The sequence below is a fragment of the Anopheles moucheti genome, chromosome 3 (assembly GCF_943734755.1).
Source record: "Anopheles moucheti chromosome 3, idAnoMoucSN_F20_07, whole genome shotgun sequence".
NCBI lineage: Eukaryota > Metazoa > Arthropoda > Insecta > Diptera > Culicidae > Anopheles > Anopheles moucheti.
The window spans coordinates 20,461,491-20,477,188 of NC_069141.1; the positions used below are offsets into that span (position 1 = coordinate 20,461,491).

The window sequence follows — 15,698 nt, forward strand, 5'->3', positions numbered from 1 at the left end:
CATGTTCGGGGTGGGGAATACATAAAACACACATACAGTGGTCAGCATTCCGATACGCCAATAATCGAGTCAATCACCGCGCCATCAAGTCACGTGCCAAGACGTATCCCGCCACGCAAACCCGTGCCCACCTTCAATTGCTCTTGTCTATCAACCGCATTTGTTTTTCTCTCTCTGCCTTCAATTATACAGCGAATTCTCACCGCCACCACAGATTCACCCCGGCACTGGCAGCAACTCATCCGCTCCTCTAATCACCAACGGAGCAGCTAATTAAGCTGTAACCTCTCGTTTGTCGATTGCCAGTGGGCAACCGGAGAAACAACCGACGAAATCAAATTATAAAGACCCTAGCGTACCCTCCGCCACGGTAACAAATCGTGCCCTGGGTCGTGAATTCAAATTCGCCACTAAATCCGTTAACGGAAGCGCGAACAGACACGATCAGTGCCGGAGAACATCTCAATCGAATTACGCGACCGACGCGACAGACCTGCTGGCGTTTAACTACGCTTTGGTGGGCTCGGAAGGTGCGGTGAGTGTGCAAACGGGAGGAAGCAAGATTTGAGGTTCACGCGAGCGCCACGGTGGAAGGATGGGGAGTTCCGGGCGGAGTGGCGCACGGAGGAATGGAAATTTATGCAAACTCATAACGACCGCCGCTGCGCTGGCAATGACCGTCCTTGCCAGAGGTAAGCCCATCATAACTGAACCGAACGAGAAGAACAGTTCGTGACTATTTTTATACCATACAGATCCGGGCCGATAAACTGCGCTTATCTTAGCCGTTTTGGGAGATGGAGGTTCTTTTCACCATGTGGTTGAATATTTTCTTCTTAGGGGTGGTTTCCACTCGAAGTTGTTATCAGTGTATTAGGTTGTTCGAAAAGTTCTTTAGAGGTACTTTTTAGGTAGTGAAAATAGGTAGTGAAAACTAATTGACATCTAACTTATTTTCCTTGAAAGTTTTCACATTTACCTTTAGAAAAATTGATCTCTAGGTAGAATTTATTCTAAAGTGCAACTTTAAAAAATTTTAGTGGGAAGTTAATCTCGATACGGTAATTACAATAATATTCCTATAATAATTTTTATTAATCATCGATGCATTAAAAGCTTTTTAATGCTTATTTTACTTTGCGACTGTAATTTGTCATATTTGCTTTAGTTTATCTAACTTCCGTGAACTGGCAATTAAACTAATCATTGATAAAAAATAATTTTGACAGGTACGACTTACTGAGTCCCGAAAAGAAGTGCATATACCCTTTTTAAAAAGATAAATCTGTAAAAAGCATTATTCACGAAAAACGACAAAACTTTTCCTCCAACCCTATATCGACCACCATGATCGAGCTCTGGTGACAGCACGCCTTACATAGCTAATCAGTGCCTGTTTGGAAAACTATCCCAATCGCAGTGAAACGAAAGTAGAACCGACAGCAAAACGAAACACACCAAACAAACGCTAATCGGTTGATTTATCGTTCGATTGGTACGAAACACACCCGGGGGTACGTGTGTGGCTGCCGTACAATCATTCATAAAATTTAATGCCTTGTTAGGCGAATCCGGGATGGAAGAATAAATGTATCGAAATGTGGAATTAAATCGACAGCCTGTCGATTGGCCAATGTTCGTGACCAGCGTGTCCGCATACATGCTCTGCATAATATGGTTGACAGTTTTGTTTCCCATTCTGGACGCTAGAGCGGACATTGCCAGATGATGGTTCAGCCCACCTTCGTCGAGGAAAACAGATGGCAAACGTGTGCGAAGTGATGATGCAAAATTTGATATTCAAGCAGTGTAGCCATTCTATTGGAAGGTGTACGCGATCGGTTCGATACAATGCAACCAAACTCGTTACAAATTCACTCACGTGCTTATTGAAGCATGATTTATGTTCAGAACCAAAAAGTAAGCTGTTCTACATGGAAAAAGCCAATGAAACAATTCAAACAACGTCGCCTTCGTGGATATTCATCTCAGCTGGTGACATCGGAGTTAAAGAAAGCGAAAGGAATTCGGTCACCTGTTCGTCTGAGGATTCATTTTCTCCTTCGGTCTCCTCCAGTATTGCATCAATCCAAGGCTTCGCCACCGATAAGTTCATGAGAGTTAATTTCCCGAATACCCGCTCGTATTTCGTCCGATCCATGGTTAGCATACCGGCTAACGATTGGTCACAAATTAGCGCATAATCCAACCCATACGCAGCCGATGCACGTGTTCGTAGACAAATGTGGTTCTCGCTACACAATGCCTTTGCGCGTTTGAAAGGCAACGGTCGGATGGCCCAGGAATACAACTAGAGACGAAACGAGTCAATGTGTTATCTAGCTAATTTTATAAAGCATCCTAAAGAAGGAAAAGTTTACCTCAAACAATCCGTAATCTTCCTGCAGAACATACAATGCACAATCGTTAATGGACCCAGGGGTATGGTCTCGAATGATTGCCAAATGAAGTGGTTCTTGTTCTTCCGAAGGACTTAAATTTGGAAGCAATCGTAGAATCATTAAATTTAAATCTCTTTTCAAGAAAACTTCATCAACCGCATCTTCAATCTTCAGACTGCAAATCAGACATGGGAGAACATTAATGATTTGATATGCAGAAACTAGTGTAGACTTCCATGAAACACTTACTCCATATCCTTCGACCAACAGTCTCCGCGAACCAGTAACATATCCTTTTTTAGCCAATAGCCTGGGCACAAGAACTCTATCCCAAATTCATCCTCTTGATAGAGCAAAGCCGAATATGGTGTATATTCGATCCTTAACTTTGACTCCATCCAATCTATATAGTCTTCCATGATGGGCATTTCACTCAACAGGTCCAATTTCTCAGGAATTTCGGTTCTGTTCTCATCAATTGCAATGTTTTCATCAAGACTCACCGTAGTACTGAACCAATCTTCTTCTATGATGGGCATTTCACTGAGCAGACCTAATTCCTCAGGTATTTCAGTACTGTACTCATCAACTGCAGTGTTTTCTTCGAGATTCACCGTTGTACTAAACCAATGTTCGAAAATAGAGGCGTCTTCATCATCCGACGTTGAATATTGGCCACTATACGAACTCTCTTCCGAAAATATTCCACTCAACGCATCTTCTTCCTGATTGAGTATTTTGCCATAGCTTATACCGTGCGCAGTAGGGTCCAAATGTGCACCGTAGCACGAAAATACAAACGCGAGACAAAACCAGACTAACCACAGCTTCATCTTCACTGGGAGATACACCTGTTTTACGGATCAAAATGAGAATCGTAGCTGATGTCGTAGACTGTCTTAATATTTCTATGGCTGTTTGGATGACCTTTCTATCTTGTTGGTACTTGACATCGGTTATAGCAACGTAGTCGAAAGCCTACTATGACGATGCTGGCGAATAGTGCAGGGGCTTTAATAATCTACATTTTGAAACAAACATCAAAGAGATGGGAATTTCCTACTAAAAGAACGCTCAATATCCACCGGTTACCATTGACGTCAGAAGCTTAATTCCTTCCAAGGGAACTGGTGAGATCCGGTTGAAAACACATTCGAATAAGTCGTTACACGGATCCGAACTCAATGACGACACTGACGATAGATTCTTCATTTTATGAAAATATTCTGACCCCTACCTTGATGTCTTCTTCTGATTTCGTCCTCATTCCTCCCCGCAGGAACTTTAGCCCAAGAAGTGTTGTGTACGTACAGTGACGAGTTCTTCTATTCGCTGCCGGGATCACGCTGTGGTGCCTACTATCGATGCTACCAGAACCAACCGATCTATTACAGTTGCACCGATGGCGCCATGTTTGACTTTTACCAGCAGAGATGCATCAGAACAGAAGGTACATTTTGTGAGAATATACCAACAGAAACGATTTTAATTTTTTTTAAATGTTTGCCCTTCTAGGAACGTGCTACGAAGCTGTCTGTGTTGGCAAAACGAACGGATTGTACGCAGACACCTCCCAGGGTTGTCAGCGATCGTTCCGATGTCGGGGCGGAAAGATTACGACCATCGAAAACTGTCCCCAAGGATTGATGTTTAATGGGAAGGTTTGTGACGCAGAGGAGAACGTGATCTGCGAGAGTCCGGAAGCGACGGCAGCAAGCATCCGATACGAAACCGATCCACGCTGCTATGGACTCCCCGACGGGAATCACGTGCTGCCGGGGGATGGGTTGGATTGCACCAAGTATCTGCTCTGCGCGAACGATCAGGTGCTGGATGTATTGGAGTGCCCGTCGGGATATCGGTTTGACGAACGAAGCAAACGTTGTAGACTCTCCAGCAAAGGGGCGAGCTGTCGTACGTCCGATCAGTTTCACGACTGGAAGATGGCAGACGAAAATGGTTGTAGCTTTCTACCGGATGGTCTTCACCTTGCGATAACGTCCTACGATTGTCGGACGTACGTAAAGTGTGAGGGTCGTCGCATGATTAGCCGCCAGGACTGTCCCTCGATGACGGTGTTCGATGGCAAGCAGTGTGTTCCAACGTTTCTCCATCACTGTCCACGGATGGACGTACCGGGTGATATCTGCCAGCATCGGAACGACGGATACCAGGTGGATCCCCGTAAAGGCTGTGCGTATTATGTCCGCTGTCAAGCACAACGCACCGTAGAACAGCACTCCTGTCCGAATGGATTCCATTACGATGCGCTGGATAATGTGTGCCGTGAGGCAGTTCTGGACACAACTTGCCATCAGATCCCCTACTCCACGGATTGCGTGCAGCGGGCGGCTGGATTCTATCAGGACTTTACCGCCATGGACGATGTATCGTTAAGTCCTTGCCGTGCATACTTTCACTGCCATAATGGCGTGAAGACAAGCTTTCATTGCGACCAAGGTCACGTGTTCGATGGGGAAAACTGCGTGCCACAAGAGAGCTACCAATGCCCGGTAGAGGACGTCAACTCCTGCCAGGGAAAACCTAACGGGTACTACAGAGACACGCGCACCGCTTGCCGTTCGTACCATCTCTGCACGAACGGGAACAAGATATCGTACCTGTGCGCACCGGGACAAATCTTCATCGACGGTGCATGCATCCAACGGGTACAGCGCACGCACGAGTCGCTCTGTGCCAGCGACACGCCTTGTGCGGAACGGCCCGACGGGTACTACCAGGATCGGGATACCCAATGTCGCCAGTATTACTTCTGTCAGCGGGGTGAAAAGCTCCAGACGCTTACCTGCCGGGGAAGCAAAATCTTCGATGGGCGTACATGCGTCCAGCCGGACAGCTACACCTGCCCGACCGGGGCCGATGATGTGGATGCCGCTGCCAGTGAGAACTGTATCGTGCGCCACTGTGAACCGGTCTGCGCGAAGGGTGGATTCTTTGCCGATTATGATAGCGGGTGCGAACGGTACCATTTCTGCATCGACGGCAAACAGAGCACACTGTCCTGCTCGGGGAATTATGTTTTCAACGGTGAGCTGTGTGTCCCGAAAGTGTCCTATTACTGTCCCCGTTACTGTACACCACCCGAGTCGTGCTAGAGGGCAGCACACGATAAACGGACTCGAAGCCATATTGACCGTTGTAACGCAAATACTCTTACTCAATCTGTTCACCATACGTACTGCCCGGTAGATTTGGACCGTTAGTGGTTGTGTTAAGGATAAAGTAGTTTCCCTAGCCTCGAATGAGTCACGGTGTCCGTTGCTCATTGTACAATGTACGTTTGAATTCAAACAATGTTCGTAAACGGCTGATGTAGCTGCATCATTATTTATGTGTGTTACATGTTACCTTATTTTGCCAAATAAACTATTTCCATCTACACTGTACCTTCCATGGTCTTCCCTTTTCTATTTGGCGCTTTATTTGCTTGCAATTCTTGTGTCTCCCACGGGTACCTTCCAGGTATTCAGCAACATCAGGGATCAGAGTACCTGTTGTTCGGCATTTGGTCGATGTTATAAAAATGCCTCACTAGTTACAGATCGTCGACAGTCGTTCAAAAACCTTTTGGCAAAACGTGGGAAGCTCTGTCCATGAAATTCTGACAGAATTCTATAATGATCACCACACTAATCACCTTCTTATCCGTTGGAAGTTTTCTGCTGGTAAATGCAGGTGAGTTACTGAAGAACAAAATAGAAGTCACAGAAATAATCCTAAACCGTTGCATGTGTAACAGGAAAACTGGCTTACTACAATGACCGATTGCCAGCTCTGGAACCAGTTCCCGTCTCGTATTATTGGCCCAACGAGGATGTCCTTGCCTTCGATGAACCGGATGCGATTCATTATCCCGCGTGGTTCCAATTGCCCTGGAGACCGATTTCCCTACAGCAGCCGGTATTAGAAGAAGACCCCATAGAAAAGCATACACTACCCCCGGCAACTGAGTCTCCACCGGTAACAACTACCGAAGACGATACACCCGAAGGACGGCATCTTCATCAGAAAAAAACACACAAACACAAGCATCACCACAAGTACAAACAGCATCAGCATGATAAGGCGATCAAATCGGCTGGATTTCCTGTGGATGTTTCGGATGAGTTGCAGTACGCCAATGTTGGTCAGCTGAAAATGGTTATCCTACAGCTGGAACATAAACTGCAAGAGCTTAAGCTGCAACTATTCGGTAGTCGAACGCTAACCAGTGATGCCACTATTGATGATACCGATGATACTGCGCGAGCCGAAGACGAAAGCACTAACGGTGATCATGAAGCATACGAGAAGATGGAACAGACTGTTGAAGATGCATCTCGAGTATTGACGGATATTACGTCCACATCCGCTGAAAAGGATGAGGGAAAACTTCTGCTAGAGGAGAATAATAAACCCGCCACCGAGCTAGAGCTGGAACATCGGAAAATTGAAGCGAATCCCTTCGACAATGGAAGAAGCTTGACGGAAAATGTACAAAAGTGGTTCGAAGGACTTGATTTGGGTAAAATTGCCGCGTTACCATTGGAAGAGTCGGTGGAAAGTGAAGATGTTTCGGGAACTATCGATGTTAGGGGTAATTTTAATAAAAAGTAACCATCCGGAAACAAAGGTGTATGATGTTTTTTTTATAAATGGAAATAAAACTGCGAGAAAGGTATTATCGAAACAAAGCTGAAATGTCTTACAATTTGGATCAATTTTATGGATAAATGGAGTAATCTCTGGGTAGGTAAAATAAAATCGTATAGAATTTTGAAGATGGCGAAAATGTTTGGAATTATCTGGGAGTTTGCTTAAATTTGAACTATGAAACAACTCAATCTGTCGGTTAATTAAATAAACACCATTTTAGATAGCAATTGAATCCAAAAATTCTTGAAATTTCAATCAAAAGGCATCACGAAAGGTAGTTCGGGAGTAATATGCACCAATGTAAGTTATATTATCCAGAAGTGCAGCAACTGGTGGATCACAATTAAAGTTTAGCCCATCAAACTAGGGTAAATCAAAGGCAGCAGCTTCTTAGCTAATTGTTAAATATTTCCCTCGTTGATCAGGTGAATTTCTCTCGCCCTAATCTTATTCAAATAAGTAATCGATCGAGCGATCGAGTTGATCCCTACAGAAAAGCGTCGTGTCAAGCAAAGAATACTAAATCCTTGACACATTGTTGCCTCTACAAGTTTAATCCTTCTAGCGCATAATCGTAGCACGTCGTCGAGACGTGGTGATGTCGAGAGTAGCTAAAAGTGATCGTCACACATTTGTTTGGACAGAGTGTTAAGGCATTGCGATGGCACCTAGACTGAATAAACATCAAAATATTTTACTTGAAAATGTTCACATTTACCTTTAGAAAAATTGATCTCTAGGTAGAATTTATTCTAAAGTGCAACTTTAAAAAATTTTAGTGGGAAGTTAATCTCGATACGGTAATTACAATAATATTCCTATAATATTTTTTTTTAATCATCGAGGCATTAAAAGCTTTTTAATGCTTATTTTACTTTGTGACTGTAATTTGTCATATTTGCTTTAGTTTATCTAACTTCCGTGAACTGGCAATTAAACTAATCATTGATAAAAAATAGTTTTGACTGATACGACTTACTGAGTCCCGAGAAGATAAAGTATAAATACCCTTTTTAAAAAAATAAATCTGTAAAAAGCATTATTTACGAAAAACGACAAAACTTGCGATGGCACCTAGACTGGAAGTAGTGTAATGGCGCCTGTAATTGGGTATTGCCGTTAGGTCCCCGAATACCTGTACCTTAATTTAAAAATATAAAGCTCTTTGCTCAGTTTTATACAAAAAACAATACTAACTGAAGGTTATTGATGTGGTATTGGTTATAAGCCACACCTCAAAAAACCCAAACGCGTTTTTGGAACAAACCAAAATCTTTCTAAAAAAATACTACCTGTGTATCACCTAAAACAAATGAGACAAACATGAACATTGATGTAGGCGTTTACAAGCATTAAACTCAAACGAAATGTATTTTCTTAGATATTACCTGTAACACTCTGCACTAGACGTACCTAGACGTTTTCGTTAGGTAAAAACAATGTGGTAAACCAAAGTTTGACAATCTTTATCGTTCATCCTTAGTTACCCGTAAAATGTGTATAAATATGAACAAATTTCCACCGAGCTGTGTCAGTCAAGTTTGCTCCTTCCCTCGGAACGTTGTGTTTAACATTATTATAAACCATGAAGATCGTGATCGTAACATTTATCGCTTTAGGATACTGTGCATCACTCAACAGTGCTGGTAAGTGGATTTTTATAAAACTAAATCGTATTGCTTCTTGCAAACTAATTGTAACATTCATGAATCTATTCCACCCTAGGCATGTATCACTACCATAACCAACCAGCTGGACCACCGCCATCCCTTCCGCAATACCTGCCGAATTATGACGTCCCTCCGCCACAAGATCACGAAACGGTCAAGCATCAGTCCTGGGAAAATTTGCCGTGGACCCCGATCACAACTTTCCCATGGCCCGGACCGGAATATGGGCACGAGGTATACTACGCACCACACTATCATGGCGCAGCAAAAATACCGTGTCCGAACAAGAAGAAAGTAACGACAACGACAACACACAAGCCAACGACAACGACCACCACTACCCATCGTCCTGTGGAGACGAAGAAGCCACATCTGCTCGAGAAGCTGGGCAACACTCATAACCACTGATTGAAACGGATGATAGAAGAAATAAAAGGATTCGATTTCGACCTACCAAAAGTGTTATTTTACCTTGGTTTGAAGGACAAGTTCTTGGACATCTGTTTGACATAAAACTGTCCAACTGATCATCCAAAAAGTAATCCCGATATTCTGACGTTGTTTCTTAAGGGTACACAACTCACCAACTGTTTCCCATACCTGTACCATTTCTTTTCATTTCACAATAAAACTAAAGAATTGCTGTAGTATATGCTTCAGTCTTCAGTGCCGATCTTTTCAATCTTCACCACTCTGAACAAACTGATCATCAGCAGAAAGATGGGAAACATCTTTCTTGCCGTAACTATTGTTATTGGATTAAATATTTTGTCCACCTGCACAGGTAAATTGAAGCGTCCTAATAATATATAACACTAAATGATTTTGATTCGTACTTTACTTTTATGTTTCAGGACATCTTCCCTACTTCAACAATCATGCAACGCCAGCAAGGGTTGTTACTAAACAAAACCACTGGTACACTTCCGGTCGTCATCCTTCGTTTCATTACCAAAAAGAAAGCTATTCAAAATGGCACCCCATTTCTTCGAAACCAACTGTGTCTCTTATGCCTTGTCGAAACAAATTTGTTTCACCGCAACACAACACTATTACACCATCATCTCCCGTGGCACAACCATCACTGATAACTCAACCAAAAAACAACGTATCAGCCGATAAGCAAAAGGATTTGTCTGATCTTGAGGTCTTGATACATCAGCTTGAACGAAAGCTAGAACTAATCGAACAACAACTTTCCGCAAGCGGCGGCTTCAAACAAGGTGAACCTCACGAGAGTGTGACTAAGAAAACCTATCCTAAATCAGATCCAAAACTAACAGAAGACATCGCAAACGATCCATTTTGGTTAAAATTGGACGTAGTAAATAAGGAGATCGATCTTGAACATTTGCTTAAAACCATTAAGCTTTTGTTCGAAAATTTAAAACAACCCACACCTGCACCGGTCGCGGATCGGTCCGAGGAGAATGTGTATGATTTAATAGATATTCGAAGTAATTTTGGCAGCCGCTAGTGTGCACGTGTACATGCATTTAACAGCACAATAAAAAAAAGTCCCTATCGAATTGTTTCGAGGTTGTGTTTATTTAGTGATTAGTTTTATTATTAAATTTAACAATATATCTCTTCTATTTGCGAATTATTATTACGATTATAATGTACAGAGTTTGCTTGCGGGTTTTCTTTTTTGTTCCGTATCCGAGATGGTTCAGCGAGCTGAACATTCGGCCCACGGATTCTTTTCGTTTCAATTTGTTCAATTATGATTACAGTGCTAAACTATTTGTCCCCTTGTGTCGGATCGATATCCACTGTAGTCGGTTAGCAATAGGCATCACCAGGTCCTTTTTATCTTCCATTCTCCCCCAACGAAATCCTCATGGCCTACAGACAGAAACATTAAAAGCACCGACACTATTACTTTCCTTCTCTACGTCACGTTTTGTTGGTTTTGTTCGGTTTCACTTTCACAGTATTGCACTGTGTTTAATTTTGCTTTTTACTAGGTTTGCTCTGCTGGATCGCTTACCGTATTATTTGCACATCAATTTATTCCTTTCTGTGTGTCTCATCCCTACAATCCGACAGAAGGGAGGAAATCGCTTCATTTTAACGCTAGCAGCAGCGGTTTTGATTCGTTGGTTTTTTGGTCCGTTGAAAGACGCGAAATACCTCATGACACTTCATGGCATTTACACACGCCGGTTCCGGTCAAACAGACTCATTCCTCTTTTCCTTGCCTTTTGGTTACAAGTGTCTCTTGTATTACTCAACTGTAAACAAAATGGGGGGGAGGGTAGGGGGATATGAAATTCTCTTACAAGAATGTCGCGTTCTGTATTGTTTGGACAGAACCACGCACACATGTGTACACATTAAAGGTACTACACCGATTACTTGGCGGAACTAGGTTGTCACGCGAAATGGGAGGGACAGATATGAGCTATTTTAAGCATTCATTCTCTAATCGAACAAAGAAAACACACCTCTAAAGGAAAACGTATCTCTTTCAGCCTTAAACATAAAGCAACAAGGATTGTAACGAGGAAGTAGATAAAGGAATGGGATTGTGTTAAACAATAATTCAAAATATTAAAGCAAACAAAAAATCTCATCAAAAAGGAAAGGAACGTTCATTAGTAAGTGTCCCAGCCAAACGGACGGACACTCATTCAGGCGTAATAGCGGAGCACAGGGGAATAAATAAATGATAACCGGTAGTGGTTACTGTCTTACCGACATTAAAAAAAAAAACATTTTATCGATTCTGTCGTGCACCTGATTCCACTACCATTTCCAAGGTTGTTTTACAGTATTTCACCATTCTTCACTAAGAAAAACGCTTTTGCAAGCGATTATACACGTCACAAATGGGGTTTCTCAATTTCCAAGTCCAACACACTACTAACCCCAGATGGAGGATAGATCCCAGATCTTGATGATACGGTCCTGCCCGACGGTCAGTAATCTTTTCCGCGGTTCGTCCAAATCCATCCCGACGATACTGTGTTTGGCATCGTGGAACGTTGCCAGCGAGGGTCGTCTAAGTGGGAATTAAAATAAACCAAACGAATTAAACCTGAACTCACTGAAACTCGTACCATCATTTAACACTTACTCTTCACTCTTCAACCGCTGGTGACACTGGTCGCAAACGCGCACATCGAACTCGAAGCCCATGATCGGTATGTTGATCCGATTGGTCGAGCATTTGTCACACACCGCTTTGCCACAGTAGCGACAGTGATGCTGTCGTAAGCCGATCTGCTTCTGATCAATCATCGCACGCAAATTCCAGAAGAATGCACGCGTACACAGCTGACACGTGTCCGATTCGACCCATTCGGGTGTTACCTTGCGCATGGCGTTCATTTCCCAAAACACGATTACCGAATCTTCGCCGGCTGATATCAACTGTTGCGTGTTCGAACCGTACGACAGGGAAGACACTTTATTGCTGTGGAGAGTGGATATAAGCGATTAGTGCTTTGATAGTACGGTTAACGCTTCTATGCCATACTTGTGTCCGTGTAGTTCATAGGTAGTACCACGCTTGCCACCAACGTCCCACACGATTACGGACTGATCCTGAGATCCACTGAAGAGTAGCTGAGGCCCTTCCGCCCAGTACAGCGAGCGTACCGACCCCGAGTGGCCCTTCATCGTTGTTACCATTGTGGCACCGGTACCGCTTAGCTTTAGCATCGTTATTTGTCCACTGTAATCTCCAACGAACACATGCTTTGATAAGGCGTCATACCTAGGGGAGGCAACCGTGCGAAAATATAATTATTAGGGATGAAGTTAGCCTCCTAATCGTCATGCGTCTCACACTTACTGCATAGCAGTACACATAGCTTCGAACGTGTAGCAACCGATCCGTTCACCTGTTTCGGTGCTATGATAGGCGAAAAATTTGTCCTTTCCAACCGACAGAATCCACCCGGTGTGTTTGGCAAACGTGACGCTGGTGATGCGTGCCTGGTGCGCCAGATACTCCCGGATCGGTGTCAGCCTGTTGCAATCATCCGACAGCGTAAACTGCGATATTGTTCCATTCTCTTGGCCAATGAACAGTGTTCTCGTCTCCGGCGTGTAGCACAGTGACGTACATCCCGATGGCATGTACTGACAGATCGACGGCCAATACTGTCCCGAATCGCGCTTCTGCCATACCCGTATCGTTCTGGAATGGGGGAAAGAAGAAACAAATGCTTGATAATTCTACATCGCACATACCAGGCAGGCACTTGCCGATGGCAAAATCAATGATTCGGAACGAGACTCATGGGTTCGCCTTCTCGTGTTCGTCTTCATCCATTCTTTCGCTCGTTCCTTCTTCGTTCAATGTGTCGTGGCACACTGCGATCGATTCGGAACGGTCACTGTCACGGAAGCTTACAGTGCTGGGGACAAAATTCAATTAGACCCACTTACTTGCCATCACAAACACTGATAACACCGTCCTCGCCCGGAATCAGTACGGCCGCGTTCACGTCATCGTTGCTGCCCTCCAGCTTGCTCAGCAATTCCGGCTTTTTCGTTGTGCAGAAGCGGTCATTAGCACTCCGCGGTGCAGGCTTTATTTCGGCCGCCATCGCCAAACCAAAAACAGCGACTCAAATGCTTAACTCAACGGGAAGCTGCTACGCAACACGGGTTTTCTGTCTTGCTGATGACACACAAACGCCAGCAAGTGGTATACGCGGCGAACAAAACAAGCTCTCCTGTACGCGCACCAATTATGACGGGGCGGTGTGTGATGTTTGTGGTCGCCCAATGACGGTTCCCTCGTTGGGGAGGGTAGGTTGAACTTGATCGAAACGAACGAAACTTGATTCGTTCTTGTTTTCTTTTGGCTGATGCTCTTCTTTCCTGCTGCTGCTGCTGCTGCTGCACACTCTACAATCCACCCCAGGCCTTAATGATGCGTTGCACGTTCCAGAACACCGGATGTTCGAACGGAAGGTGACTAACGAATTCCACCAGTCGCTTGGCACTGTTTTCTCCACGCGAAACCGGAAGAAATAAAACCGGGATTGTCTAGATAACACGGAGGGAAAAACAAAAACACATTCGCTCACACAAGTTGCAGAGCCCGTGAAGTGGCCGACCGAACCCGCCCTTTGTAAAAATGCAGGCGAGCTATGGTAGAACAACGGGCGGATGTTGATATTCACAGATACACAATCGACCGAACGACACTAAACACAAAAGAGGGACGCTTTATCGCTACAGTACTGGTTTTTTCCTACACCCGAATGGTAATACAATTTGCCAACGAGAAAATTAACCAACGACGATGATTTTATTTTGCGATAGAGCCTGATAAAGGCGAGCGAAAACTGTCAAACTAGGGTTTTTTTTTTGTTGTGGCCATGTGTCATGTTGAGCGAAATCGATTAATCGACGAAAGAAACAATCGATGTACTGGATGCAAGTTCCAGCTTGAGATTCTTTCACAAGAATTTTGAAAAGGAAAACTATGATTTGCGATACGATTTATATTTGATTAATCAAATATAAACTTACAAACATGCTCAAAATGTAGCTCAAGTTGCCAACATGTTAAAATTGTTTAAAAATTAAAGCATAAATTTTATAGAGCGCAGCCTCATGTTGCGTGCAAACGGAATTCGCAAGGCTTCACACCTCGTCAAATAGCTTTGAAACAAATTACTCAACAGTTTAAAATTGTTCTTAAGTGAGAAATAAACTATTTAATAAAAATCTTATTCAAGGCTGATAACTTCTATCTATGTTCCTTATCTGTTTATCTATAGCTTAAAGCAGTCGTAGCTTGTGAAATAAGTAGTGAAGGGCTAGGAAGCAGGATTATCCTATAAAAACTGGATAATATGGTGAAAACCGTCATCATGGAAATATAAATAAATACATAAAAACTGCCTAAATATTGAAAAGAATAAAAAAACGGAGGTGAATGAACTTGATAGTCTCTAAAAAAAACTCACAACCAACCACAAGTTTATCCGTTCGCGTTATTTAAATTCATTCAAATTTTCAAAACATTTTCATGTTCCATAACATCTCCACGTACCGCTTGTGTTCCTTGATCATTAAGACACCCTGCAGCATGTTTGCGTTAGCTGTAACTTGTACCCATCAGCCGTGTGTTCTATCATCATAAATCTCCATTCCATCGTGCACGCGTGCCAACGACCGAATAGGAAACATGTTTTGGAAGCACGATCGTCACACTGTTCGAAGGCTGTTTATTAAACGTTGCTCCTAGTAGCGCAGTAGTGCAGCACCACGCGTGCTAGTAGCTGAACGTTCATTCATGTGATGTGTATCGCATCGAGCATGATGAATCCTCAACACACGCTTGGTGACGAACGATGAGTGTGCTGATTGATCGAAAGTCCTTGCTTTACATTGCACTCTAAAGCAAACTTTTCCCTCCATTATGGATGGTGCTGCATCTAACTCATATCATGTGAGATACCGTAGGCCTTTAACTGGTCCACGCCTGTATCAGCCAACGTCCCCGTGAAAGTGATAGCGTTGATTTAATTTTAGCTCTACGCTTCTTTTTTCCAACGTCAAGTACCGGCGTTGTGGATATTCCCTATCCATTACAATAGTACGATGCACTTACGCGTAGTACAGCTTTCAAACATTTCCCACTCGTCGTTTCCGGTACACTGTCACACGATAATGGGGCAGTAAAACAAAATAGAATGCGCGAATCTTCACCACATACTCTACGCTTCCTCGCAATAGTTCAAGGTGATCGGCACCCAAACACGTTTATGCGCAATTCTTGCAACATCGTCCGGGTATCATAACACTTCCCGAAAGGATAGCAGCTCATCATTGTGGGGCCTGTCCCCGCCTGTCCGTGCTGTTCGGATCTGACGCTGCGTCCGCCCGGTTGACCCTAACCTGACGCCCGTTCCATTGCCAAAGCGGTGTGTCAATGTGCCCCGCGTATCTAATTAACATTCACTCAAAAATTTATTGAACACCACCGGATATCTATCCA

At 43.6% G+C, this 15,698-nt stretch overlaps 6 protein-coding genes across 6 annotated transcripts; 4 read left to right on the plus strand and 2 right to left on the minus strand.

Annotated features, from left to right (window-relative positions):
- Window positions 1–595: 595 nt before the first annotated feature.
- On the plus strand, window positions 596–5,518 carry LOC128304712 (uncharacterized). Its single transcript, XM_053041925.1, has 4 exons — window positions 596–692; window positions 1,993–1,995; window positions 3,682–3,852; window positions 3,918–5,518. Exons 1-4 carry the CDS (start codon window positions 596–598, stop codon window positions 5,516–5,518), a joined length of 1,872 nt encoding a protein of 623 aa, XP_052897885.1.
- On the minus strand, window positions 1,958–3,235 carry LOC128304713 (uncharacterized). Its single transcript, XM_053041926.1, has 4 exons — window positions 2,914–3,235; window positions 2,652–2,814; window positions 2,382–2,577; window positions 1,958–2,311 (listed from the first exon to the last, which is right to left on the minus strand). Exons 1-4 carry the CDS (start codon window positions 3,233–3,235, stop codon window positions 1,958–1,960), a joined length of 1,035 nt encoding a protein of 344 aa, XP_052897886.1.
- Window positions 5,519–6,040: 522 nt separating the features above from the next.
- Window positions 6,041–7,019, plus strand: LOC128300648 (uncharacterized). Its single transcript, XM_053036775.1, has 2 exons — window positions 6,041–6,098; window positions 6,163–7,019. Exons 1-2 carry the CDS (start codon window positions 6,041–6,043, stop codon window positions 7,017–7,019), a joined length of 915 nt encoding a protein of 304 aa, XP_052892735.1.
- A 1,624-nt stretch (window positions 7,020–8,643) lies between these two features.
- On the plus strand, window positions 8,644–9,136 carry LOC128300652 (uncharacterized). The gene is made up of 2 exons (XM_053036784.1): window positions 8,644–8,704; window positions 8,784–9,136. Exons 1-2 carry the CDS (start codon window positions 8,644–8,646, stop codon window positions 9,134–9,136), a joined length of 414 nt encoding a protein of 137 aa, XP_052892744.1.
- Window positions 9,137–9,448: 312 nt separating this feature from the next.
- On the plus strand, window positions 9,449–10,205 carry LOC128300654 (uncharacterized). The gene is made up of 2 exons (XM_053036786.1): window positions 9,449–9,512; window positions 9,583–10,205. The coding sequence occupies exons 1-2, from the start codon at window positions 9,449–9,451 to the stop codon at window positions 10,203–10,205; spliced, it is 687 nt and encodes a 228-aa protein (XP_052892746.1).
- A 70-nt stretch (window positions 10,206–10,275) lies between these two features.
- Window positions 10,276–13,994, minus strand: LOC128301197 (WD repeat and FYVE domain-containing protein 2). Its single transcript, XM_053037554.1, has 6 exons — window positions 13,130–13,994; window positions 12,531–12,878; window positions 12,213–12,452; window positions 11,811–12,149; window positions 11,602–11,735; window positions 10,276–10,965 (listed from the first exon to the last, which is right to left on the minus strand). Exons 1-6 carry the CDS (start codon window positions 13,288–13,290, stop codon window positions 10,958–10,960), a joined length of 1,230 nt encoding a protein of 409 aa, XP_052893514.1. The 5' UTR covers window positions 13,291–13,994; the 3' UTR covers window positions 10,276–10,957.
- Between the last annotated feature and the right edge of the window lie 1,704 nt (window positions 13,995–15,698).